The 26,580-nt window shown below is 50.5% G+C and overlaps 11 protein-coding genes and 1 non-coding gene across 12 annotated transcripts; 3 read left to right on the top strand and 9 right to left on the bottom strand.

Annotated features, from left to right (window-relative positions):
* Positions 1 to 399: 399 nt before the first annotated feature.
* Positions 400 to 4,182, bottom strand: AGOS_AER194W (AER194Wp; the record flags this gene model as incomplete). The annotated part of the gene is made up of 1 exon (NM_210405.1): positions 400 to 4,182. The coding sequence occupies one exon, from the start codon at positions 4,180 to 4,182 to the stop codon at positions 400 to 402; it is 3,783 nt and encodes a 1,260-aa protein (NP_985051.1).
* Positions 4,183 to 4,612: 430 nt separating this feature from the next.
* RVS161 (amphiphysin-like protein RVS161) lies at positions 4,613 to 5,410 on the bottom strand (the record flags this gene model as incomplete). Its single annotated transcript, NM_210404.1, has 1 exon — positions 4,613 to 5,410. The coding sequence occupies one exon, from the start codon at positions 5,408 to 5,410 to the stop codon at positions 4,613 to 4,615; it is 798 nt and encodes a 265-aa protein (NP_985050.1).
* A 155-nt stretch (positions 5,411 to 5,565) lies between these two features.
* On the bottom strand, positions 5,566 to 6,390 carry ADY2 (Ady2p; the record flags this gene model as incomplete). Its single annotated transcript, NM_210403.2, has 1 exon — positions 5,566 to 6,390. One exon carries the CDS (start codon positions 6,388 to 6,390, stop codon positions 5,566 to 5,568), a length of 825 nt encoding a protein of 274 aa, NP_985049.2.
* A 263-nt stretch (positions 6,391 to 6,653) lies between these two features.
* On the bottom strand, positions 6,654 to 7,598 carry RPC34 (DNA-directed RNA polymerase III subunit C34; the record flags this gene model as incomplete). Its single annotated transcript, NM_210402.1, has 1 exon — positions 6,654 to 7,598. The coding sequence occupies one exon, from the start codon at positions 7,596 to 7,598 to the stop codon at positions 6,654 to 6,656; it is 945 nt and encodes a 314-aa protein (NP_985048.1).
* A 145-nt stretch (positions 7,599 to 7,743) lies between these two features.
* Positions 7,744 to 10,779, bottom strand: ADP1 (putative ATP-dependent permease ADP1; the record flags this gene model as incomplete). The annotated part of the gene is made up of 1 exon (NM_210401.1): positions 7,744 to 10,779. The coding sequence occupies one exon, from the start codon at positions 10,777 to 10,779 to the stop codon at positions 7,744 to 7,746; it is 3,036 nt and encodes a 1,011-aa protein (NP_985047.1).
* A 186-nt stretch (positions 10,780 to 10,965) lies between these two features.
* Positions 10,966 to 11,961, bottom strand: AGOS_AER189W (uncharacterized protein; the record flags this gene model as incomplete). Its single annotated transcript, NM_210400.2, has 1 exon — positions 10,966 to 11,961. One exon carries the CDS (start codon positions 11,959 to 11,961, stop codon positions 10,966 to 10,968), a length of 996 nt encoding a protein of 331 aa, NP_985046.2.
* A 301-nt stretch (positions 11,962 to 12,262) lies between these two features.
* On the top strand, positions 12,263 to 18,787 carry FAB1 (1-phosphatidylinositol-3-phosphate 5-kinase; the record flags this gene model as incomplete). Its single annotated transcript, NM_210399.2, has 1 exon — positions 12,263 to 18,787. The coding sequence occupies one exon, from the start codon at positions 12,263 to 12,265 to the stop codon at positions 18,785 to 18,787; it is 6,525 nt and encodes a 2,174-aa protein (NP_985045.2).
* Positions 18,788 to 19,000: 213 nt separating this feature from the next.
* AGOS_t0119 lies at positions 19,001 to 19,101 on the bottom strand. Its single transcript is given in 2 exon segments — positions 19,001 to 19,045; positions 19,065 to 19,101. It is a non-coding gene; the product is annotated as a tRNA-Ser (tRNA).
* Positions 19,102 to 19,488: 387 nt separating this feature from the next.
* Positions 19,489 to 21,438, bottom strand: AGOS_AER187W (AER187Wp; the record flags this gene model as incomplete). Its single annotated transcript, NM_210398.2, has 1 exon — positions 19,489 to 21,438. One exon carries the CDS (start codon positions 21,436 to 21,438, stop codon positions 19,489 to 19,491), a length of 1,950 nt encoding a protein of 649 aa, NP_985044.2.
* An 865-nt stretch (positions 21,439 to 22,303) lies between these two features.
* HEK2 (Hek2p) lies at positions 22,304 to 23,254 on the top strand (the record flags this gene model as incomplete). Its single annotated transcript, NM_210397.1, has 1 exon — positions 22,304 to 23,254. The coding sequence occupies one exon, from the start codon at positions 22,304 to 22,306 to the stop codon at positions 23,252 to 23,254; it is 951 nt and encodes a 316-aa protein (NP_985043.1).
* Positions 23,255 to 23,867: 613 nt separating this feature from the next.
* On the top strand, positions 23,868 to 25,298 carry SHE1 (She1p; the record flags this gene model as incomplete). The annotated part of the gene is made up of 1 exon (NM_210396.2): positions 23,868 to 25,298. The coding sequence occupies one exon, from the start codon at positions 23,868 to 23,870 to the stop codon at positions 25,296 to 25,298; it is 1,431 nt and encodes a 476-aa protein (NP_985042.2).
* A 313-nt stretch (positions 25,299 to 25,611) lies between these two features.
* On the bottom strand, positions 25,612 to 26,529 carry PET9 (ADP/ATP carrier protein PET9; the record flags this gene model as incomplete). The annotated part of the gene is made up of 1 exon (NM_210395.1): positions 25,612 to 26,529. One exon carries the CDS (start codon positions 26,527 to 26,529, stop codon positions 25,612 to 25,614), a length of 918 nt encoding a protein of 305 aa, NP_985041.1.
* Between the last annotated feature and the right edge of the window lie 51 nt (positions 26,530 to 26,580).

Raw genomic sequence — 26,580 nt, 5'->3', positions numbered from 1 at the left:
ACATCTATAGAGATTATTTATCACACTTGTATCCATACCATTACTTTTTTTGAACTTTTGGCTGAGGTCCTACATTGGCGCCAACGCCGGCATGCACCATACGTGGCACTCGGCGGCGGCTAAGCGGCGCTGTTGGCAGCCAACGCGTACCTGCGAAGGTGGTATGCAAGTATAAATAGCGAAAAAGGAAACGAAATAAATAAGTAACATTAAGTGAATTGTCATACATAAATAGGTGCAGATAGTATTTACAGTCGGCAGGTGTCACAATAGAGCCATTGGGTCACATGGCTGTGACATACAAGCCCCCACAGCGATAAAATGTATATCAATCGCCCCTCAGACGTCCAATGTCGGAACGTATTTTCTCCACATAAATTATAGTCGAGAACAGTTTGTCTAATGTTCCAACTTGATAGCATCGATTCTATTATAATTTGGGGAAATGAATACTTTGCGATTAAGTCTATCTCTTCGCTTATTAACAAACTTTAACCCGGTTTCCTCTTCACTAGAGCTGACGCCATCAACTGGAAAGATCAGCTCCTCTTTTCCGAGATAAAACATCTTCATAATGTTACCGAATGCCACGACAATGGATTTATTACCAAACTTCTTCAAGGTACCAATTTTATTGACAATAAGGCCATTTGTACCCATCGGTATCTCGTAATATGCAACCTGCCCACTTGGAGTAATGGTCCATCCTTCCCATATATTGTGGATACTGAATGAACTACCAGGTTGAGCTTTTGACCCGGCCGTCTTAGTACCGCGTTGGTACGTGTTTTTCCTCGAGCAAACTTCCAAACGTGATCTACACAAAGACGTAGAGCCTGCGGAAAAACGTTCTATTGCCTCCGGTTTGCGCCTGATTCCCAATACTGCATTATTGTCAGCTACATCCCAATCCTCGACATCCGGAACATAATGTACCTTCTCAGTAACGGATTCCAGACCTAGACAACGGATCTCCCTTGGATCACGTTCAACACGTAGGCAAATGCTGTTTTTTGTCCTGCTCTCCAATTGATATACATGCATGACAAAATCACTGCTCTCTTTGTCAGTATACGCAATTGCAAAAAAAGCCACAGAAGCACTTCCACAGAACTTGCAATGAGTTGGCTGATCATGAAATATCTTGATGCTAGATGGTTTGAAATTACCAATTTTGAAGTGACGTATAAAAGTGCCTGTTTGCGCATCAACTAACTCAATATAGCTTCCTTGTGTTCGGCCTATAAAGCCGATAAATGGAACAAGTAAAAGGGTATTATCAGAGTCACCCAAATTATTGGCGTATCCAGATAAAGCATTGCCCGATGCAAGTATGGATTGATGTTGTCCTTCTGGTTCCTGTTTCTGACCCTGTGGTGCATTGGTATAGGAGAAGCTAGATTTGATGGTGAGAACCTTGGTACGCCATGCATTGTTCACAACAGTTGAAACGTAAATCTTGCCACCAGTATCGCATAAGACCAATCTATCATTAACCCTAGGTGATTGCAACTCTTTACATGATTTAACGGGGGTCAATCCATCAGTCAGTTGCTCTATTGTCATGTGCCCTTCGATATCCACCATGTACATCTTACCAGTAGTAGTTACGAAAACGAATTCATCTTCACCATACAGTTCCTCGCTGCTGAAAAAGGTAGTTGGGTTCTCGTAACTAGAGTCAACAGCTGCTGCGCTTCCAGTCCCTATCGATGTAATTGACCTAATGCTATTACGTCGGCTAACTGGAGCGCGAGAAGTTGAGTTATTAGCTGTGTTGTAGTTCGATGTCGGTGTGCGAACTTCAGTAGAGCCACGCATCATTCTTTTTCGCATCATAGTAGGCATAGTTCGACTCCTAAAAAAGGCTTCTAGAGTGACAACAGGTTCCCGGAGATCTATAGTCCATATGAAATCCATCCGACACCTGGACCAACAAGTGACCTTTCCAAAATTGTTAAATATGGCAATATAAAGGCCACTGTTTGAAATAGAAGCATGTGAGATATATCTGAAACTGCGATCAAGCGGCAAAGGTAATGGTTTAGGTAAAGGTTTTGCAGCAGGCGACCACACAAATACCTTGTGGTCCATCCCAATTGAGACAATGAATGGAGAAGCAGAGGTAGCGATATATGTGATATCAAGTATATGGCCATATTGCGCCAACTCCTTTGCATGGAAAATGTCAGCGCCCTCTACATCATCGTCCGCTCCCGGAATTGCATTAGCTAGCAGCCCAACAGACCCTCTAGTACCCTTTGTCGTCTCGAGTTCTGAATACCCGTAGCTTAGCGTTGACTCGCTTTCTATACTTTGCGACATTAGTTGTAATAAAAACAAGGAAAACGAGCCAATTAATAGTAAACTGAGGAATAGTTCCAGAAAGTAATAACCATCAAACTTGTATGAGAAGATCATTGAGGAGTTGAAGGATTGTAAGATAGCGTAGAAATCGTCATGCGTAAAATTTCCAATGACATCTTTAACTACAAATATAGGCCGTTCAATGGCAAGGGTGTATAATATCTTCTCGGAATTTCGTGCACCGGTGTGTGCCAATGAACGCATAATCTCTCTCGCAACATACGCTTCATCAATTAGGAACCCTGGATAGAATGGATTAACACCATTTAGTATTGAAGTTTTGGCCTTGAACATATCGCAGATGGAAGTCGAAGAGCGAATATCACTAAAGCGCCAATTGAATAACATGAAATACACTGCAAGTAACACTGCAGACTTTGAGAACCACAGCGCTCCCGCAACCCGGTTGTTTTCAATAATATGGGACCACCATCTTGCAAAATTCACCTTCACATATCCGTCATCCAAAGATACATCAAGTATACCGTCGTTTTCTTTCGCAAAAAGATTGTTGCGCAAGGTCAACCGTCGCTGTTCGATGCTTAAAATCGCTGACAATGATAGAAGATTTAGCAGATAGTTGGTAAACAGGGCGATGCTGATGAAACATGAAGTCTTTCGACTGAAGGGGAAAAACATATAAATCATTAGAACACATATGACCAATGTAAAAAAGGATTTAGTGTGCGAATCAGCGACACTCTCGAAAAAGTTCTTTTGGTTGACGGATTCTTTATTCTCGGTAAGCTTGTGAGCTTGCAAACGTTTCTTGCGCAATTTGAACGCGGGTGGTAGCGTGCATTTAGTCCCAAGGGAAGAAAACAGAAGGTCAACGGTGTTCGAGCAGAATACGATTAACACAGGGATGTAAAGAAGCATCCAGGGTGTGTTCTCCGTGGCCTTCTGATTCAGAAAGCAAGCTAAAGTTTTGGACGACGCAAGTACAAGGGAATACTGGCAGAGCACTGCCATGAAAAGGCTAATCCGCGTCTTGGTTATCGGATATAGCATGATCGCATAAATAAGATAAGCGAAGATCGCGATATATGCCAAAGCAATCCAGCAGTAATCGAGCCATGTAAGCGGCACTAACGTAAATCGCAGGAGCAGCCGGTTCGCGTCGCCAGGCCCGCTCGCAACAGTCGCCGGGGCGTCGTCAAACAGATAGAACTTGGTCAGATTCGAAACGGATTTCAAGGCTTTTATGTTTCTATCCAGAAGTGCGCGGCGGTCGGGATTGCCCCCCTGCATCAGCAGCATCAGGCTGAGGCTCTGTGCAGATGAGATATAGCTATTAACATGCATCACCCCTTGCAGCAGGCTCTGGGGCATCTCGTTCCAATGCTGGTTCACGGTGTACACGGGTTCCTCGTCGAGCTGCAGTTTCTCCATGTCATCGCCCCACAGGCCAAATATCGAGTGCTTCGAGAACGAAGGCGCGGAGTCCGCATCCTGCAGGAGGCGCTGCTGGAACGCCAGTGTCTCGACAAGGAACCCCTTCGACAGCACGTTGGAGTTGTCGTTCGCCCGGAACAGGAACTGGGCAAACGTGGAGTTGGCACTCGAAGCCGGGTGCTCCCGCTCCTGCCCGACCGCAGACAGGTACCCGCCTGAGGCGCAGTGCGCCCCGCGATTCGTCCCCAGCGCAGGATACCCCAGCAGCAGCGTCAGCAACATCGAGCACGAGATACACAGCTTGGCCCACTGCGCTACCCACACGGACATCGCCAGAAAATGCTCCTTTAACCACCGACGACACACCGACCGCAGCCTGCACTTGCGCAGGCTCATTCGAAGAAGCTCAACCGCCCCCATACACGAACAGGTAATGACTTATACTGGCGCGCGCAAAGACCCACGAGCGCCTTCTTGTTGTCTATATACTGCAGGAAGTTCTTGTTTCTTAAACCCAGCTGGCCAGTGTGCACTAGGAAAAAAGGCGAAGTGTGCGGGCGCCCACTCGGCGTGCGCGTGCGAATGCCAGGAGGGGCAATATTCAGGGATTTTTATATCCATGGTATTCTAGCATGAACACAGCTGCAAACTGCACCACAAGCGCGGACATAGCAGCGTGTCCGTGATCCTACCTACAGTTGTGTGCACCGCGCCTGCGGCTGCTGTGCTCCCGCTGGCGATAGCAGTCGCATTTCTCCGAGCACGCAGGCTACAGACAAAGGCTATTCGTGTGCACGGCAGACAGGCTTATATGCGGCCGCCGCGCGGGGTACTACAGAGATACAAACGGCTACTTGTGGCCCAGCGCGCAGATGTTCAGGTTCGTCATCTGCTGCAGCAGCTGCTCGATGCGCTCGTCCAGCAGGCCGTTCGCGTAGTCGTCACGTGACTGCTGGTCCAGGTACTGCTGGATCTGCGCCAGCCGCGTGTAGCCCTCCGTACAGAAGCGCAGCTGGATCTTGACCAGCGCCTCGAAGCTCGGGTCGTAGTACGGCACGCGCAGCGCGACCAGCTGTGGCAGCTCCGTCTTCAGCTGCTCGTTCAGGCTCTCGAACACGTCCTTCGCCAGCGCCAGCTCCTTCTCCGCACGCGGCAGCTTCGTCGCGTCCTTCGCCGGCTTGTCCACCAGCCGCCGCACCCGCGCCTTGGCCGCGTCGTAGTCCTGCTTCTTGTGGTCGCGCTTCTTGATCGCGCCCTCGATCTCCTCGAAGTACAGTGCGAACTTCGAGATCGGGTCCAGCACCGTCTCGCGGAACGGCCCGTCCAGCTGCTTCACCGTCTCCGTGTCGAAGTCCCGCACGCACTGCAGGTAGTAGTTGCCCACGTTGTACCCGCCCCCACCCGCCGCCTTCGAGTCGTCGTACAGACTCGAGATCACCTCCGCGATCGTCACCTGCGACGCCGTCACCGCCCGCAGCGAGTCCAGGTAGCCCTTGGCCTCCTTCTGCAGCTCGCGGCCCGCGCGCTCCAGCACCCGGTACCGCCGCTCCTCCAGGTCATAGTCCTTGTCCACGGTCTTGTCCACGTTCTTGATGATCACACTATTGCCGGCCCGATTGATGGCCTTCTTGAAGCCCTCCCACGACATTGCTCCTGTGTTTAACGCCGGACTGTGCCGCGGAGAGCCCCCGCCAGCCACAAAACAGAGTTATATAGTGCAAACGAGGGGGCGCGGCCGACACGCAGCTGAAACACACACGTGACCGGCACGGCCCTAATTAGATTAGTTAAGCGTATAGACGGCTACCACCACTTTTGGTTTCTGGGGAGCGGGATTGGGCGCGCCATGATGTAGGCGTTTTCGCGGGAGGCGATACCGGCATAGGCGTTGTACCAGGCAATAAAGGCCACGATCACGCCGACCACGCCGGCGGCGCGCTTGACCCTGTCGCTGCGCGCGAACTCCGCAATGGCGAGAAGCAAAAAGGTGGTGCCCAACAAAAAGAAGAGCGAGAAGAAGGCGAGCGTGGACTTGAGGGTCAACATGGTGAGCATGTAGGTGAAAATGGCCCAGGCCAAAAGGTAGATGCCTATGGCGTCGACGAGCTGGGCCTCAGAGGCGGCGTAGGCGTCCTTGACGCCGAACCACGGGATGTTGATGGCGCCGTAGGAGAGCCAGAAGCCGCCGTAGGAGCTGAGGGCGGTGGCGCCGAAGGTGTTTTCCATGGCCATCTCCCACATGCCGGCGGCAAGCTGGACGAGGCCGCCGTAGAACATGGCGAGGGCGACGGCGACGTTGGGGACGGCCACGCCGCGGGCGCCGCAGTTGTACATGGACAACACGAAGGTCGTCAAGGCGAAGGCGGAGAGGCCGAGCGGCGCGGGGTTGGCGAACTTGTGGGCGGGCGCGGGCGCGAGGCCGGGGTTGAGGGTGCCGCCGAAGGCCTCGTAAAGGTCGGACTTGAGGAACTTCTGACGCCCGATGTAGATGTACTCGTTGTGCTCACCGGCGGTGCGGATGCGCTCGACGTGCTCGCCGCTGCCCTTGGAGTCGGGTGTGCCGGGCGGCGCCGTCGTCTTGGCGAGGCGGTTGTCGATGTCGTATTCTTCCATGCGATCGGAGGCCATTGGGGTGCCGCGCTGCGCTGCGCGCGCGCGGCCGTATATATACGGCGGTTTGTGGCCCCGCTGCCGCGACGCCCCACTAGCGTCGGTCGTCCGTCCAACAACTCGACCCCGCTGCAGACGCTGACTGCTGTATCGACGCGGCGTGCACCTCCAATATCGCAGGTACGGCTCTATTCCGGGGTACACGTTGGCAGACTGCCGCCACTCCGACCGCCACTGGCAGCAGCCCCTTGCGGCGCTGGGCGCGCTGCATCCGCCGGGCTCTACAGATTCCACTCATCGATATACACTGCCTCCTTGTCGCCAGCGGAGGGCGAGATTACACTGGCATAGTCGAAGACGGAAAAGTCCTGGTCCGCCACGCCGGCGCCGGGCTCGCCACCGGCGGGTTGCGTCATTTGGAGCACGCTCTGCAGCGTGACACGGTAGCAGTCAAAGGCCACCTTCTCCAGCTTGCCGTCGTACACAAGAACTTCGCAGAGCGACCGAATATCGGACTTTGACAACTCCACGGTCGAGACCCGTGCGGCGCTGATGAATTTCAGGATTTCTTCCGTGGTGGAGTAGTTTTTTACCGTGTGCGTGTACAGCACTTCCTTGTCCCGCCCAGTGCCGAAGTTATTGAAACCGTTAGGGTAAGTCCGCTCGGAGGTGTGGCGCCACACGATGGTCAGCAGACTGTTGATAAATTCGACATCCAATTCGCTATCGGTAAACCAGGGCCCCCCAGTGACGTCGATCGACGGCTGAAGGTTGTACAGCATGTAAATCTTGCGGGTGGGGTACTTTACACTTTTAACGGACTTCACATAGCGCTGTGACTCGAGCGATTTCAGGCACTTCAGCACCACGTGCTGGTGCAGGTTCGTTTTTGCCTTGATTGTCTTAGTCCAGATGCCTTCGCGCCCGCTGGCCTCGATGTAGGAGTAGACAAGGGCCTCGTCGGAGGACATACCGGATTTCTTCTGTGCCTCGGACACGTTGACGGCCTGAAAGCGCAACTCATTGTTCTGCTTGACCAGCCGGATCAGGTTCTTGTCGAGCAGCTCCTGTGCGTGGGCCATGAGGTTGCTGAGCGATGGTGATCCGATCATAGCCTGTAGCTCCTGCTGCGAGAACAGCGTGCCGGGCTGCATGCCGATCATTTTGTCGTGCAGCTCCTGCGCAGTGTCCGAGAGCTTGATGTTGTTCTGGATAAGCGAGTTCATGACGTTGCTGGGCTTGGCGGTAGGGCCTGGTCAGTCATCTGTCTTAAGCTGCGCGGGTACTTAAAATTTTCTTGCAGGGCGTTGCTGCCGCGCTTTACCCGGGCGAGGCCAGAAGACTAAAAATCGCCGACGGAAGTTAGACACTCTACTTATGCTCTATGACTAGTAGCTGTAAGACTAAGTACCCTGCGAGCAGGAATACAGCGCAACACGCGCCCAGCATCTCGATGTCCAGCTGCAGATGCTGCACAGAAAACCCGAAGCTGCTGAGAATGGTGGCGCCGGGTATCTCTATGTTCAGGCCGTACTTCTTGTCCCTAAGTGTCAAACTCTTGACCTCGTTAATGATCAGCGCTTCGTAGGCATAGTAGAAGACAGACAGGTTCTTCATGTATCTGAACGCAAAGTTCGTAATGCGCTGGGTATTGACGAAAAGTCCGCAGAAGAGCAAGGAGCCAAGGAGAATCAGCACACTGAAAACAATCGAGTTGTTCAAGTCCTCGAAAAAGAGGCCAACAGCCAGGATCTCCATAGATATGCTCAGGTTGAAAAGTACTAAAATGCCAATGCAGTTCAAAAAGGCGCCATTGGACATGTTCAAGCCCACGAGCGGGTAGATTACCAGGCAGAGTAGGATCGGAGGAACGACCCTGAGCGGCAGGATGTCACTCAGCACCTTGCTCACATAGAATGCCACAGGCGAGTAGTAGTTGTTGGAACGCTCCTTGACAAATATGATGCGCTCCTGGGCAAATGAGGACAGTCCGGTGAAGGTGAGGAAACCGAAGTATGTCAGGACAAAGAAAAAGAGGCCAAGCCTGTTCTGAAACCCACTGATGTCGTTCTCGATTCCATAGTAGAGGGCGCCCAAGAAAAGGCCAAGGATAACTGTGAGCACGTAGTTGCCTATCAGGAGCTTAGGATTCCGGTATATGTTTTTGAAAGAACGCGAGTTCAAGATGGATAGCTGTTGCAGGAACGACGCACCCTGGTAGGAGGAGGGCAGAGTCAGCTTATTGGAATGGCACTCTTTATTGACATCCTCGATGTGAGAAAGAAGTTCACCAAAATGGGAGCCCTCTTTGAAAAGGCGTGATAGGTTGTGCGAGGACATATGTCCGGCGGCACCAGCAGCCTCACCGGTTTGGAGCATACTGCGCAACTCGTCGCGATGAAGGGCAAAGTGCTCCCATTCCCGCTGTGTGGATGATCTACCCAGCTCAGGAACATGCAGAGAGTTTTCGACGCTCTTGCCAGCCTCTGCTTCGACGTCTGCACTGTCAGGATTCTCTAATGAGGGGGCGGTAGGAGACATGAAATTAATATCTATCAAATAGTCCGCAATATTGTAGTCAGAAGGGCAATTGAAACCGGTGTTGCGTAAGAAGTCATTCACCCTGGTGATAGGACCGGAGTATACCATTTCGCCTTCATTCAACAATACTAAGTTATCGAAAAGTCTAAAAATGTTCGACCTGGGTTGGTGAATAGACAAAACAAGTGTTCTGCGATATTGAGAAGCCAGTCTCACAAGGCATTCAATGACATTATTTGCATTATTCGAGTCCAGCCCAGATGTTGGTTCATCAAGGAATAGAATCAGCGGTGAAGTCACGAGCTCGCAGGCTATGGAGACCCGTCTCTTCTCACCACCGCTAATTCCCCTCTCGAAATCATTGCCAATCAATCGGTCCCGAATATCAAAAATTCTGAGTTCTTCTAGCACCTGGTATACCCTCTTTTGCTTCGCAGCAAAAGACATCGATCTTGGAAGGCGCAGTAATGCGCTATTGAGTACAGTCTCGTACACGGTAAGCGTTGGTAGAAGGTGGTTGTCCTGATCGACAAAACCGACAACTTTGGACACAGTATGCTTCGTAATTGGCACGCCATTGATCTTCACTGTACCAGAGACCTCACCTGCCTTGTTTTTCATCCCAAGAATATCTAAGAGACAGGTTTTGCCTGCTCCGGATCCACCCATGACTGCAAGTATTTCGCCGGGACTAACATATCCACTGATAGAATTTAGAATGCGGACGGGAGATGACCTAGAAGGAAACACCTTATAACACAAATTCTCAAAGGTTAAAGTGGCCATTGACCCGGACTTGAGGAAGTCTTCCTCCATGGAGTCATATTCAGGCAACTCAATGTGGCCGTTCGAGAACAGTGGGCTTCTTGAGATAAAGAGGACCACCAAAGAAATTGAACCCATTAGCACTGCAGAGGTAACTGAAAGCACCAAATAGCCAAAGAAATTCAGTTTTTGTTTTGGTGGAGGTAAGTAGCCAGGAACTTCGCTATAATGCAAACACTCACCTGATGAACACCTCAATTTTATGTACGAGTCTCCAAATATCGTTCCTATCAGCTCATCCATGCTCGGCTCACTGAAATGACATTCTTTAGTCCCCACATTACAGCTGAACTCACCAGGCCCTCTGATTTCCTCTGTCAAAAACTCCGAGATATCAATGGAGCCCTTCTGTCCACAGAGCATTCTTCCCGGTATGCACTCGCAGCGAATCTCAGAGCACTCATAGTGGGTCGAATTGCTGCCCAGATCATAGTTGAAATTGCATTCGTTAAGCCCACAGTAAAAGCTCTCCTCCTGGTCAATCCAGAATTGGAAGTCACACTCACCTGCAGTTTTATTGCATGCAAACGTCACCTGCGGTTTCTTGTCACCCAACATCTCCACAATTTTCTCATTCGTTATATTACATCCCTGATGCAAACTGTGCACAATCATCCCTCCTCTATAGCACGTTCCCCGAACGCCACTAGGCACCATGCTGTCGCATGCAGCATCCTCCTCGCACATGTTGCAGTTGATACCTCCCCAGCCGGGCCCGCACTCGCACACTTCATTCTGCGGCCTTGCTGGCCGGTAGTCATTGCGGTCTGACAGCGCCCCACATAGCGGTTGCGAGCAGTCGTCCCCGCCGAATCCCGGCCGGCAATCGCACCGACCAGTGAATGGGTTACACTTGGAGTACTGTTTGCATTCAAACCCCGGGAGCATGCAGTTAAAGCATGGGGGACACTTTTCCTTGTCGCCGTCGCCTGGACCTGGCCGCCTATGGGGTAGCGCCTGAATTCGCTGTACCACCTGCACTGCGCTACCAAGCGAAATGCATGCGGTGAGAAACGTGAACAGCGTGGCACAGCGCACCATCCTGCAGTAGTGAGCTATATGAAATCGGCTACCCTTCAGCTATGATCGGCTCCACGTCCAGTGCACTAGCCTTTGTGTTATGGAGAGCTACTTATGGCATGTGGAAGTGCCGAATTATTCTAGTCAGGGCGGACTCGGCAGGAGTAAACGCTGAAACTGGCATTGTATCACGTGATCTAAATCGAGCTACTCCCAGTCCCAATAACAGCCCAGCTGCAGTAAAGTGAACTCCACAAGCATCACAGTCCACTTTTTGACCGCTTCGGCGTCCAAGTGTGCGAAGTCGTCTTCCAGTGTGTGCCAGTTGGGCGGGAAGCGCGAAGGGATCAGATGCAACACGGGCACCCCGCGCCTCAGAAACGGCATGTGGTCGTCGTCGATGTAGACGCGGGCCTTGGCAGACGGGTCCAGGTAGCTCGTAGAAACCGAGTACTCGCTGTTGTACTTCGCTTCGATCACCCACAGGTCCTCGTAGTAGTGGTGCGTTTCTTTGAAGTAGCTGGGAACCAGGTCTTCGCCGGGCCCGCCCAGGAGATCCAGCAGCACCAGCAGCTGCACATCTTGCAGCGTGCCGTCCCTTTCCCATTTTTCCGCCATGTGCCGAGAGCCGTACAGCGAATCTTCGGGGCTCCATTGCTCGAACGCCTCTTCGCCGTCGAAGAACACCAGCTTCAGGCCCGTGAAGCGCTCCTCCCCGTCAAGAGGGAAATCTATCCGCAGGGCTTCCAGCACCTGTGCGACATAAAGTAGCATTGCGCAGCTTGCTGCGCTATCTATCGCGCCGATAAACCCCTCGGGCCGGGCCAGGCTGTCGTAGTGCGCAGCCAACACCAGCTGACGCTCCCCGCCGCCAAGCGTGAACACCATATTCGCGAACTTGTGCCCCGCTTCGGAGAATTGCTGCGTCTCGGCTTGCCAGGGCTGCTTCAAGCCTGCAAAGTACGACCGCACAAACTCTTGCACGCTGTGCGACCCCGCACTCCCGCTAACTCTTGTGCGGTTAAACGGCCTCAGGAGGCTGGCGTTCGTTGCCCGCTCTAGGCCCATCGCCAGCTCCAAAGTGCCGCCGTAGTGCCCTTGCCCTAGCAGATGCGCTCGTGTGCGCCCAGCCCAGAGAACACCCACCGCCGCCTGCCATGCCAGATACCATACGAGACACCATATCGAAGTCCCCCTTAGCATCCCTTGAACCTTCAAGCCTGGGTGCCGATACAGAGTTGGTCTCCGTCCAATGCTCACACTATCCAGGTGCAGCCATATCGCTGAATATGCCCAGTGCGCGGCGATTGACGTTTTTAAATGGCGGCATTCTTGGTTGTGTTCACGTGCCGATTGTGCCCCACCCAGCAATACAAAGTGAGACCTAAAGTTGATGCCCGTTTATATACTCTCACGGCGTGGGTCTGCAACAGCGACTAGAGAATACCGGTGTAAACGCTGTGGGAGCAAGTAAGCTGGCTATCTCTGGGTTTGGCGGACTAAAATGGACCAAGAAGGAGGAACGCACCTTGGTGCAGCAGTGGGGCCGACCGATCAGGCCGAATATCTTAAGCAGCGAGCCTCAGTTTCGAAGGCAGCATCACAGGCGCACAGCGAGACGGTCCTGGGGGAGCTGCAGCGGCCGATGGAAGATTTAGGGGTGAGCAGCGAGAGCGGCATGTGCAATCCTATCCCCATCCCCCAGGCGGACACGGTCAAGGACGAGCTGGACTACTCGTCGCCGTCGTCGGGGTCGTCGAAGCTGGTGAGCTTTCAAAACTCAGGCGTGTCCGTTGAGGACCGCACGCGGACGCTGCACTTTTCGTTGGGCAACGGGGCCAACAACAAGCGGTCGAGCATCTACGAGTCGAAGTCGACCGTGACTGCGATACCCATCCGGACGCCCAAGACGCATGAGTTTGATGACATTGCGTCGACAAAGAGCGTTTCCTCGTCGCTGACAGCGTCCTTTTCGCGCAACTTTCTGTATGGCTTCTACAATACGAAGAAGGGCCAGCCACGGAACCGTGCTATATTGTCGAAGGATTACTGGATGAAGGACGAAAGCGCCAAGGAGTGTTTTGCGTGCACAAAGACTTTTAATACCTTTCGGAGGAAGCACCACTGCCGTATTTGCGGCCAGATATTCTGCAGTAATTGCACGTTTTTGGTCCATGGGGACCGGTTCGGCTATAGCGGCAAAATGCGCATTTGCAATGGCTGCTCCGAGCATGCAAACAACTATGAGGACTCCAGTGACGAATCTTCCGTGGATGAGACGTCTCACGTCGATCAAGTGAGCACCACACACATTGATCCCGTGAACGCTCTGCATGATGACGACATGCAGAGTATCCTGACCACTGGGGAGGATCCGCGTTTTCTGATTACGCCGACGCCGCCGCCGAAGATGGCTATTCCCGCTACGAGACAGGGTGAGTCTCTAGAGATCTCGTTTCCCTCCGCGTCTGGTACTAACCATCACTATCCACATTTCTCCTACTATCATTCCAACCATCACGGCCATAATCACCAAGAAAACATGCACCGGCAGAGGCGATCTAACAGAGACCGATACTCTCTGCGCGATGTTGATATTTTATCTCCTATCACCCAAGAGTCGAACAGCACCTTGCTGCAAAGCAGTGCACAGCGCTCTAATAGCAACATTAGGAGTTTACAATTGGGGAACTTGCGCCAGTCACTTACGAGCTATATTAATGGACATAATAATTCTGCATACGCTCCACTTTTACCGAAGCAACAGACGCAAGCTCCCAACAGCATAATAGGCAATGGAGGGCACTCTACTTTTAAATTTGAGTTTAACTATGGTAACGATGCGCCAAGTGCGCCAAAACCTGCTGTCCATTTCCAAACATCCCCCTCCGGGACGATGCTATCTCCAGATCCGCACGATCAGCCTGATGATAATTGTTCTGAGGATGAAGGCTCGATGTCCCTGTACTGTTCCTTGAACGAGCCCAGAGCTTCTCACCAAAACCCAATCAGATCACTGCGAAATACCTCAAAGTCATCCCAGCGTGCGCAGGCGTCACTACAAAGAATGAGGTCGCGGAGGAAAAGCAGGAGCAAGTCTATCTCAGTATACAACACAGGTGGCAAAGACACTTCCATTCTAAATTACAGCGCACCCAACCTTCTCTCAGTTGTTAGTTCAGACACAGAATTATGTTCTCGAACGAAGGACGTATCTAATCTATTGAGGCCTAGACTTTGGAATGAGGTTTTATCGAGCAGAGACCTACGGAGAGTAATTTCGAGTTCATCGGCATTCAGACTAGTTTCCAGAGAGGGTAAATCAGACCTCAACGAAGTTTCCGCGCTACATATAGATGCATTGCTCAAACAGGTTTTGAATGATCAAGAATTACCAACCTTGAGTGAATGGGAAAAGATTTTCCAGCCATTCTTGTTGAAAGTACAGGCCGTTCACCTAGACGCCAGAAAGCTTGATGACCTTGATTTTAAACAGCATTACCTAAAAATTAAAAGAATTGCCGGTGGTAAAATACACGATTCTTGCCTACTTCATGGAATTGTCTATTCGAAGGGGCTTCCCCTAAAATCCATGCCTCGAGAGTTGCATAACCCTCGCATATTATTGATAATGTTTCCCTTAGAATACCAAAAAAGTGAAAATCAGTTGCTCAGCTTGGTTTCTGTCATGGCCCAGGAGAAAGAGTACTTGAATAAATTAGTCTCCAGATTGACTTCTCTTAACCCGGACATAATATTTGTTGGAGCCAACGTTAGCGGTTATGCATTGAAGATCCTGAATGATTTGGGTATTGTGGTTCAGTATAATGTTAAGCCTCAGGTCATCGAACGTATTGCGAAACTCACAGAATCAGATATTGCGATCTCAGTTGATAAGTTAGCAACAAATATTAAATTGGGAACCTGCGAAAAATTCGAAGTTCAGTCTTTTATCTATCAGAATTTAAGCAAAACTTACTCATTTTTGACTGGATGTAAACCATCTTTGGGTGCAACGATAGTGTTAAGAGGAGAGGATAATTTGACATTGAGGAAAATAAAAGATGTCACTGAGTTCATGGTCTACAGCGTTTTCTGTCTCCGTTTAGAAAGCTCTTTCTTTAATGATAACTTCTTGCAATTGTCGACGGCGGTTTATAAGGATAGAGAGGCTAAGCGGAGGAATGTCGTAGCGACTGGTTATTTTGCGAATTTTATGGACAAATATAACGCTAGAATATTTTCTGTTTCGCCTACAGTTGAATTTCCTGAACCATACCTACTGAGGAAGGCCAGGGAACTGGAAGCAAAGTTAAACCAGAAATTGGAGGAATTGAAGCAACTTGAACAGTCCAATAATCCAAAAAACCTTGCTATTGGTCTCCATATAGAAGGTTTGAACGCACAGTTACTCAGACCACAGGATTATAGCTACCTGATCAAATTTATACAGGAGAAGGAGATAGAAGACTTGCAGTTGAAATTCCAACGTCGTAAACGCCAATGGGAGGTCTCATACTCCTCATCCCAAAATCTATTGGGCACGGGTTCTCATCAAAACATTACCGTTTTGTACTCAGTTATCTCTACAAAAACAGCAACTCCTTGTATTGGGCCGCAATTGGTGACTATTGATTATTTTTGGGATAATGACGTGTCGATGGGTCAGTTTATAGAGAATGTCGTTGCTACAGCTTACAAGCCATGTGGACATAGTTGTGGTGGATTGATGCTAGACCACTACAGAAGTTACGTGCATGGAAACGGAAAGGTCGATGTCTTGATTGAAAAATTCCAAAGTAAGATTCCCCTAATTCAAAATATTATCTTTTCTTGGAGCTATTGCAAGAAATGCGGTAATACGACACCGACAATTCAAATGAGTGACAGAACTTGGAACTATTCTTTGGGGAAATATTTAGAGCTACTGTTTTGGAATACGCGAGACGGATTACTGGGTATAGGAAGCTGTTCTCATGACTTCTCGAAGGATCATATAAGATACTTTAGGTTGAATGATTCAATAGTTCGGATGGAGTATTCTGATATTGAAGTTCACGAACTAATAACACCTTGTCCGAAAATCACTTGGAGGCCGCATATGGATATCAAGTTGAAGATAGAATCATATTATCTAATCCTGGACAAGATCAATGCCTTTTATTTTAGCGTCATCGATCGGTTAGATAGAGTGAAGCTAGACAGTCTTCCCGAAGATAGGATGCAAAGTGGACAAGCCAAGATATCTGAACTAAAAGCGAAAGCAGAGGATGAGAAGAAACAGTTAATCCAGTATGTGGACATTATTTATAGAGACACTCCGGGCGACAAACACCTTCATATGAACGCCACCATCAGAGCTTTGCATAATAACGCGGCTGGATGGGATGCCGACTTCTCTGAATTTGAAAAGAAGTTCTTGCCCACAGACAAAGATATTGCGCGCGTCACAGCTTTGCAGTTGAAGAAACTGTTTGTCGATTCAAAACGTGAGGAAAAGCCCACTACAGATGCTGATAAATACAAAGATTCTAATATAGAAGGTATACCGGAAGAATTCTCTTCAGATGGCCTGGATCAAGATGCTTCAGTGGAACAATCCCAATTGCAGGATATGCCGGAAGTAAAAATGGGTGATAGTACTAAGCCAAGCGCCAGCAATTCTGCTAAATCCCATGTCTTGCAAAGATCTCGAGGCTCACAGGGTTCACAACTATCTACGCATTCTCAAAGTTCTCAAAGTTCTCATAATTCCTCACGAAGTTTACAGCTTACAGAAGGATCACAGTTATCCAGAAATTCTAGAGGTTCCCAGGGTTCTAAGGGTTCTCTGGCCTCTAAAGGTTCACAGCCCATGTTAAATGTTGAACCGTTAGATCCCGAATACCTAAAGAGAACTTCAAAAGAACACTATCATGTATCCACGTTAGAGCCCTTGAAACAGACACTGAAAGATGAGCGTAAGAAATCTCGCGTTTTGGATGAGGCTTATAAATTCGAGGAACTTATCCGCCAGACTAGTGAAACTCAAGTCCCTAGATGTCCATTTGCGGGCTCACAGACAGCGCCCGTTCTGAGAACTATTGGCACAACGGTACCCTCACCTGAGGAATATGGAAATACGAATAGTAGTACCAAAGCTGAGACAGCACATAAAGATATACGGCCTGCTTTAAAAGACCTGAGAAAGCTGAGTATGAGTAGTAATAACAGTTCAATTACTCAGAGAAGTAAGGACTTTCCAACTGACGGTAAGGTTGGGCAACTAGCTAGCTTTTTTGATCAGATTCACTTTGATGCGCTATCAAAAGAATTCGAACTACAACGCGAGATGGAAAGACTTCAGATGAACAAAAATAAATATAAAGCTATGCGAGTAAAGTCTTCTAAGCCTATTGTAGAGGTGTACAAAAACGTTAAGGATGCCGTTGATGGGCCCATGAAGGAAGAAACAAGGAATTCTACAAAGATGAGCGTTGGCAATAATACTATTTTAAACCATCATGCAACGCAACCATTTCAAAATGATCTGGGGACTACATCGCCGGAAGCTGTAATCACAGAGATGCCCTTGAGAAAGGGTCTAGAAACAGAATTAGAAAACTCTATTCACTTATGGTCGGAAAGCATATTACATGCAAACAAGCAAAAGGATACAAAATCCACTGAACTATTATCCGGAAGTAATAAAAATACCCAAAATGAACCTTTGCCTCCCGTCACAACAACTGCCACGGTGAATATGGATAATTCATCGGTTCCCGCTCCTTCGGAAAAGCTATCATTAATGAAAACACTGGCAAACTTCTGGGCTGATAGGTCTTCTACATCTTGGAAGCCTCTCGAGTACCCTACAACCCAGAGTGAGCACATATTTATGGATAATGCCGTTATAATTAGAGAAGACGAGCCAAGTTCACTGATAGCTTTCTGCTTAAGTTGCTCCGATTATGTGAAGAAGATAAATAATATGAGAAGTTTTGGTCCAGGGCGTCCAGATTCGGAGATTTGCAACATGAAGCAGAAAAAAGGACTGGAAAATGAATCACGCAGGTCGTTTACAGAGAGTTTAGATGAAGCTCCAGATACCGAGTCGGCATCACCGGCAATAGCCGCGGACGCTGAGCCACTGGACTTAGAGAAGATCATGACCAAGAAAACGGGCATGCACCTCCGCTACCAATTCCAGGATGGGAGTTCCGTGATGTCCTGCAAGATTTTCTTTTATGAACAATTCGAGGCATTCCGTCGTCGCTGCGGCTGTGGAGATGAGAACTTCATCCAGAGTCTCTCGAGATGTGTCAAGTGGGATTCCACGGGCGGTAAAAGCGGAAGTGCTTTCCTCAAGACATTGGACGATCGCTTTGTTATCAAGGAGCTTTCGCATGCGGAGATTGATGCATTTGTGAAGTTTGCGCCCAGTTATTTTGAATACATGGGACAGGCTCTGTTCCATGAACTTCCAACCGCTCTCGCAAAGATATTTGGGTTCTTCCAAATCCAAATAAGAAATTCGGCCACTGGAAAGAGCTTTAAAATGGATGTGATTATCATGGAGAATTTATTCTACGACAAGAAGACCACAAGAATATTCGATCTAAAGGGCACTATGCGGAATCGTCATGTAGAACAGACTGGTAAGGAAAATGAGGTGCTTTTGGATGAGAACATGGTAGAGTATATCTACGAATCTCCAATATTTGTGAGAGAATATGATAAGCGCTTGCTCCGCGCCTCTCTCTGGAATGATACGTTATTCTTGGCTAAAATGAACGTTATGGACTATTCCTTAGTCATTGGTGTCGATAATGAGAATCATAATCTCACTGTTGGTATCATTGATTGCATTCGCACATTTACCTGGGATAAGAAACTTGAAAGCTGGGTCAAAGAAAAGGGGCTCGTTGGAGGAAGTACCAAAGAGCCAACTGTCGTAACACCAAGACAGTACAAAAATCGGTTTAGGGAGGCTATGGAGCGTTACATTTTAATGGTACCTGATCCTTGGTACCAAGAACCACACAAATAGTCTTGTTTACCGAAATAAGAAGGGTTAGGATTATTATCATCTATATACTATATAACTTTAATGAAGAAATGTTTCGATCAAATTATAACCAGTCTTTCAAATTAACTCAAATATATTATAATATTGAAAGCTAATTCTAACACCGAATAACTCTCGTAGGCTACCAATCGATCAGTAATTATCCGGACACTCAAATCAAACTTCAAAAAATTACGTCAAAGACAGGATTCGAACCTGCGCAGGTAAAACCCAATGCCTAACGCTTTCTTAGATCGAATAGCAGGGCATCGCCTTAACCACTCGGCCACTTTGACGCTACTTGCTAAACCTATAACTTGAAACCATAACGTCAAGCCTGGTGACTGAAGGTGGCCGCATAGTCATGTAACAGATTACTGAACCATATGGATAGTATACTACATATCGAGCTAGCGTACTACCCTTATCAGATGTAGATTCAGAGCGATATCAGATTGATACATTTATCATTCGTATGACCTGGCTTTGCACATCAGTGCGTTGGTTACCTCAATGGTTACTAATATTCAACACGGTTATTATATATACTAAAATATAGAATAGTAGATAATAATGTAGTAGTAACAGTTAACACCTCACCAGGCCTTTCTTCTATGTGACGGAAGAGATATATATGTTATGATCCGAGGATGGTAATACTTAGGTCATTTCAAATGAGTCGCTTAATCAACCTCCTCGACAGTTGGGCCGGAGTCACCGCCAGCGCCTGGAGCAGGGCCGCCAGGACCGCCAGCGCCTGGGAAGCCGCCAGCAGGAGCTCCTCCTGGAGGAGCACCGCCAGCACTATAGAACTTGGTCATAATTGGGTTGGCAACATCCTCGAGCTCCTTCTGCTTGTCCTTGTATTCCTCGGTCGATGCTGCCTGGGAGGAGTCCAACCAGCTAATGGTATCTTGCGCTGCGGTTTGCAACTTCTTGTAGTCATCTTCACCGACCTTGTCCTTGAAACCAGACTCCTCGATAGTGTTCTTCAAGTTGAAGGCGTAAGCTTCCAAGCCGTTCTTGGCCTGAACTCTCTCAGCCTCACGTTCATCTTCCTCCTTGAACTTCTCAGCCTCGGAGACCATTCTTTCGATGTCCTCCTTAGACAACCTACCCTTGTCGTTCGTGATGGTGATCTTGTTAGACTTACCGGTACCCTTCTCGACAGCAGACACGTTCAAGATACCGTTAGCGTCGATATCGAAGGTAACCTCAATCTGTGGAACACCTCTTGGTGCTGGCGGAATGCCAGTCAACTCAAACTTACCCAATAAGTTGTTGTCCTTGGTTCTAGTTCTCTCACCTTCAAAAACTTGAATCAAGACACCTGGCTGGTTGTCGGCGTAGGTAGAGAAGATCTCGGACTTCTTGGTTGGGATTGTCGAGTTTCTTGGGATCAACTTGGTCATGATACCACCGGCAGTCTCAATACCCAAGGATAGAGGGGCGACATCTAACAACAACAAGTCCTGAGTCTTGGAAGAGGTGTCGCCGGTCAAAATTGCAGCCTGGACAGCAGCACCATATGCGACAGCCTCATCTGGGTTGATGGATCTGTTTGGCTCCTTGCCGTTAAAGAAGTCCGATACAAGCTTCTGGATCTTTGGAATTCTTGTAGATCCACCGACTAGAACAATCTCGTCGATTTGAGACTTGTCTAGCTTCGAGTCTCTCAAAACCTTCTCCACAGGGTCTAGTGTCGAGCGGAACAAGTCCGAACACAACTCCTCAAATCTAGCTCTGGTGATGGAGGTGTAGAAGTCCACACCCTCAAATAGAGAGTCGATCTCGATAGAAGTCTGCGAAGAGGAGGACAAGGCCCTCTTGGCTCTCTCGGCAGCAGTCCTGAGTCTCCTCAAGGAACGCTGGTTGGTACTTAGATCCTTCTTGTTCTTCCGCTTAAACTCCTGAGCCAAGTGGTTGACCAATCTGTTGTCGAAGTCCTCACCACCTAAGTGTGTGTCACCGGCCGTGGCCTTCACCTCGAAAATACCGTCGTCGATCGACAACAAAGACACATCGAAGGTACCGCCACCCAAGTCAAAAATCAACACGTTGTGCTCCGACTTGCCCTTCTTGTCTAGACCGTAGGCAATTGCTGCCGCGGTAGGCTCGTTGATAATTCTCAACACATTCAAGCCTGCGATGGTACCTGCATCCTTGGTCGCCTGTCTCTGAGAATCGTTGAAGTAAGCGGGCACAGTGACCACTGCGTCGTTGACCTTACATCCGAGGAACTGCTCTGCAGTCTCCTTCATCTTTCCCAAGACCATCGACGAGATCTCCTCTGGCGTGAACGTCTTGGTCTCGCCCTTGAACTCCACCTGGATGTTAGGCTTACCCTCCTTGTTCACTATCTTGAATGGAAAGTGCTTGGCATCGTTGGCCACCTCTGGGTCGTCGTGCTTGCGCCCGATCAACCGCTTCGCGTCGAACACTGTGTTGGATGGGTTGATCGCCGCCTGGTTCTTGGCGGCATCGCCGATCAACCGCTCTGTGTCCGTAAACGCCACATACGAGGGTGTCGTTCTGTTACCCTGGTCGTTGGCGATGATTTCCACACGATCATTGGCAAAGTGCGCCACGCACGAGTACGTAGTACCTAAGTCAATACCGACTGCTTTCGACATTCTGTTCTATCGTTCCTAGATTCGCTTCTTTGTCGATACGAGTGTTTCCGCTGAATCTCTCTGATGAACTGGTTGTATACGAACAACGCCCCTCATGTCGCAAAATGCTTGCATTTATATGCTTCACTGTCACTTGTGTTTATGCTAGTGCTTTGCCGCTGCCACCCCTGGAGCCAGGAGATTTCGTATTCCGCAACCTTCTGGAATGTTCCACTAACCGGCTGAGTCCCCAGGGGAGTCATGAGCACGTGAGCGTCGAAGATTCGAGCGGTCACGTGGGCCGTCGCGGCAGGGCGTTGAAAGCCGCATGTGCGCTATGTACGATCCCGGACGGCGCCACATATGGCGCAGATCTTTTGAGCGCTGGCCTAGATAAGATTATTCTAGAGCGCGAGCGAGTAGCCAGGGCTGGAGAGGCCAGCACAGAAACGTGCATGAATAAAGCTGGTTGCCGTGTAACCTTCACTGACCGCCCTACACATTTAGAGCAGTGCCACGCGCGGGAACCATCAGCTGGGCGGTGTGGCCGATCCAGTACCAAACAGCATTCGCGTGATGCGTGGCACCGCACGTGACTGCCACGTGCGCGGTGCCTGGAGCCATATCTTTATACTGCCGTCACGTGGGGTGCACGTCAGAAGTTACCCGGACATACAGGTGAAGAGCGTCGCGAGAGCGCGATTTACAAAAAAGGCGGGTTTTTGCCTCCCTCCTCACTACCACCAAGTAAACACGTAACCGAAGTGGATTGTAATCGCAGGCATTAGGATCAGCCAGTAACAGAGCTGGCAGACACGGTAGACAGAGGCAATACAACTCGGTAGTCAGTGGCGACGGCATCGCGCACCGCAGATAAGGGCCATCAATGACCATGACAGACAGTAGTTCGCCGGCTCCAGAGGGGCCTGCAGCGCCCGCCGAGGCGGCCGCGCCGGCGAAAGTGGACGCACAGGCGCCGCTGGTGACGCTTCGGCTTCTTCTCTCGCTCAAGGAGGCTGCGCGCATCCTAGGGCGCGGAGGGAACACGATTGACAACATCCGCAAAGCCAACGGCGTCAAGATTGGAATTTCGACGAAGGAGAAGTCGTGCTCGGACCGGTTGCTCGAGGTGACAGGCAGCATCGACGCCGTAGCGAACTCACTGGCGGACGTAGTGAAAGTGTTGACTGCGGACGACACGAACGAGGAAGACGCAGAGCCCGAGCCCGAGCAGCACATATTCAAGCACCTCAACTTCATACTTCCTCCGCCCTCGCCAGACGAGGCCGAGGACCCCATGAAGGTGAAACAGATCGGAAACTTGCGTCTCATCGTGACCAACAGTCAGGTGTCGTCTATTATCGGCACGGCCGGCTCCAAGATCAAGAAGTTGATAGACACTCACTCCTCCAAGCTCGTAGTGTCCAAGACGTTCTTGCCCGACTCGCAGGATCGCATTCTCGAAATCCAGGGCTTCCCGAACTCCATCGCAAACTGCATCAAGGACATCAGCCAGACTCTCATCAAGGACGACGTGCTCGACACCAAGGAGAAGCGCTACTACCCCCACTCCAAGCACTCCAAGGACATTCACGTCACGGCCACCGTGGCCATCCCCGCCGAGTACGTTGGTGCCTTGTTGGGCCACGGCGGCAACCGCATCGCCAACTTGCGCAAGTACACGCGAACGAAGATCACCGTTGCCCAGGAACCCAATCAGAACAACGAGCGCGAGTTTACCATCACCGGAAACGACCAGAAGTCTGTCAAACTAGCTCAGAATATGATAATGAAGAACCTTGGGACCGAGAAGGAGCGCCGCCTGGAGAAGCAGTAGCCCGCACGCCCACGTAACTTTCTTATCTATATCCCCCTCTGCTACCACATACTCCTACCTGCAAAAGATCTGCACACATATGTAGCCAGCCGCCTCGTGCGCAGCGCAATGTATTACTTACTATCTTTATACCGTTTCTAACTATGTAATTCCCATTATGCATGTGTATGTATGTACTATACTCCGCTTACCTAACAGCTTACCTAACGGCTCGCACGCCCCGCAAGGAACAGGCCGTGTCCAGGTACCGCGTCGCCGACCCCGCCGGCGTCGGGCCAGCGCCGCTGTGTTTTTCTGCTTCCTATCTGGGCTGTCCAGCTACTACACCACAAAACAGAGTTTCACCATACGCTAGCCTCGGGGCATTGCTGCTACAAACAGCTGAAAGCCTCCTGCGAGCAAAGAACAGTCCAGTCCGACCCAGTGCCGGGCGACGTTGCAGCTGGACGACTGTTGTATTTAGGCCCTACCCGGCGTGCAAAGCGGCCGACCGCGGCAGCGCCAAGGTGTAAGTTGCGCCTTGTTTGTTGTGCTTTTTTTGATCTGGTCTCCTTTGCCTCCGCGACCAAAAAGCGGGAGGCCACTACCTGTTCGGCAGAGCGCGAGAGAGGCGATGCCTGAGGCCCCGGAGATGTTGCGCACACAGGAGTCTCCGCGGCTGCGGTCGCGGGACCTCGAGGACACGGAGCAGCTGATAGACGACATCGGCGTGTCCAAGCGGCTGGGCAACTCAGTGCTCAGCGAATTGGACCACCGCGCGACCAACTTGCTTGCGAACCTGACCACGTCGACGCTCTCTGCAGCGTCCACGCTGACCGACCCGGAGCTGTGCGACGAGGCAGCCCACAAGGGCGTATCGCGGTTTGAAACGGTGCACGGCGAGCTGATCGAGAGCATGGACTCGATTGACACGCACTACGCGGTTAAACGGAACCGCCATGGGCTCAACGTGCCGGCCACGCCAAAGCGCTACTCGATCCAGGACGCTATGAGTTCGGTCTCTGCGGCGCGTGAGACGGACCGCGCGGAGCTCCTGTACCATAAGCGGGCGCGCGACGCCATGGGAAACATTGTTGAGCGGCTCACAACGAGCCCAGTAACGGACATAACGCGCCGCATACGACGGTTACGCATGAATATGAGCACCCCGCGGGAGCACCATCGGGAGCAGGAGCGCCAGCGGCGCCGCTCGTCGATCATCCGACAGTCCTTGACGGGAAACAGCGATAAGGAGAACCACGTGCCGCGCTCGAAGGGGTTTGCCAATCTCTACGGTGAGATGCGTGCAGTCTCGAGTTCTGCCATCTCGGTTGCAGCCCACGAGTCGGGCGCGCCCACCTTCGCAAAACCAACAATCACATCACGGCAGAAAACGGTCAACACATTGCTCAGGAACCCACATGACGCGACCTCCTTCTTTGCATCGTTCAGAAGGAGGTCACCCATATCTTCATCTCCCACACCCTCCTTTCAACACAGGCAACCCTCGCCCATACCCACCCCTCGGCAGCAGCTTTCGGTGCCAGATCGCGCATCACCCGCGCGAACCTCGCCGACGGTGGCAAGCGTCCCGACTTCTTCGAAGTTCCGACCCCTCCTGACATTGAATAGTCAAAACATTAGCACTACATCCTCATCGACCTCCCCTGACTGTGAGGCACACAAGCCTCGCGTGGTAGCCTCCAAAAGCGTCTTTGACAGACTCTATCACCAACCTACCACTGCTGCTCAGCAAAAAACACTCGGCATTCGGAAATCCAAGACACAGGGGGACTTGCACTACATCAGCAAACCGCCGAAGTCGTCGTATGCTAGTAGCGGCAGCGCCGCAACAAGCGGCAGCGACGCAACCCTTGACGACAGCAGCGATGCCACTATGGACAGCACTCAAGAAAGCAAGCTCCCGCGCTCCAAGTCTATCGCGGACCTGAAGGTCCCCAAGGTCCGCCATCCTATGCCGTTGCATCGATCCAGCACAGGAAGTGAAATATCCATGACGAGCAGCGGTGCGTCAGTCGCAAGCCGCAGGCCCTTATGGAGATGACGTCCCCTGGATCACCCACGCACTCTCGGGTGGCCGTTGTAACATAAAAGTATGGCCCATCCATGCGTCTGCCAATATGTAGACGTATGTATACACATGATCTTACACTGTCCTTGTTACTGCATCTCGAGCTCGCCGATGGCGACAGCACGCCGGCTGCTGCTACTCGAATTCTAACAGTTAAAGACTATATACTATAACAGTAACACAGATTATATTTATGAATATAGGCGAAGCTTTTGTGAAAGCTATGTGACACTCCCCAAGAAATGGATTACAAGACACGTGGTCCTGGATCTACCCTAGTGGGCGCTTATTTGAACTTCTTGCCGAACAAGACTAGCTGCAACTGGTCGTACAAGGAGATGACACCAGCACCCGCAACACCTCTCAAGATGTTGGCACCGCAGCCCTTGAACAAGGACTTGACACCCTCGGCAGCAACAATCTTTCTGAAAGCGTCGAAAGCACCGTCGTACTTGACAGCCTGGCCGGAAGTCATCATCATTCTTCTTCTGACAGTGTCCAATGGGTAGGAAGCAGTGGAGGCACCGGTGGTGACGGCCCAACCCAACAAGAAAGAGGCGATGAAAGAGGATTCCAAGTTACCAGTCAACAACAATGGCTTCAAGGAGTCGTACATACCGAAGTACAACCCTCTGTAGACAACAATACCAACGACAGATGGCAAGAAACCTCTGTACAACCCAGCAATACCGTCGGAGGCCAAGGTCTTCTTGTAGACATCGACCAAACCGTTGAACTGACGCTCACCACCCTTCTTTGCGGACTTGGAGTCAGCAGCCAATCTGGTTCTGGCGTAGTCTAGAGAGTACACGAAAAGCAACGACAAACCACCAGCAGCACCACCGGACGCCAAGTTACCGGCGAACCACTTGGCGTAACCGTCAACCTCCTTTCTGAAGCCGAACATGGCCTTGATCTTGTCCTTGAACGCGAAGTTCAACGCCTGCGTGGGGAAGTAACGGATCACGTTGGCCGTGTTGCCTCTCCAGAACGAAATCACACCCTCAGAGGCAGCAGTTCTCTTGAAGCAGTCCACGATACCGTTGTAGCGTCTGTCTAGAGAGCCCTGCTTCAACATCTCGTCCTGGTTCTGAATCAACAACTTGACTCTCTCGATGGGGGCGGCAGCCGTCTTGGAGACGGCGGCAGACACACCACCCATCATGAAGTTGATAAGGAAGTTGGATTGCTTGTTGTCACTCATCGTGTGCGCTGGCTTGAGACTTGCCTTACTTCTGTCAAAACGGAAAAGACT

The sequence above is a fragment of the Eremothecium gossypii genome, chromosome V, assembly GCF_000091025.4.
Source record: "Eremothecium gossypii ATCC 10895 chromosome V, complete sequence".
Classification (NCBI taxonomy): domain Eukaryota; kingdom Fungi; phylum Ascomycota; class Saccharomycetes; order Saccharomycetales; family Saccharomycetaceae; genus Eremothecium; species Eremothecium gossypii.
The sequence above is the reverse complement of the archived record's forward strand: the minus strand, read 5'-3'. Positions and strand labels throughout refer to the sequence as shown.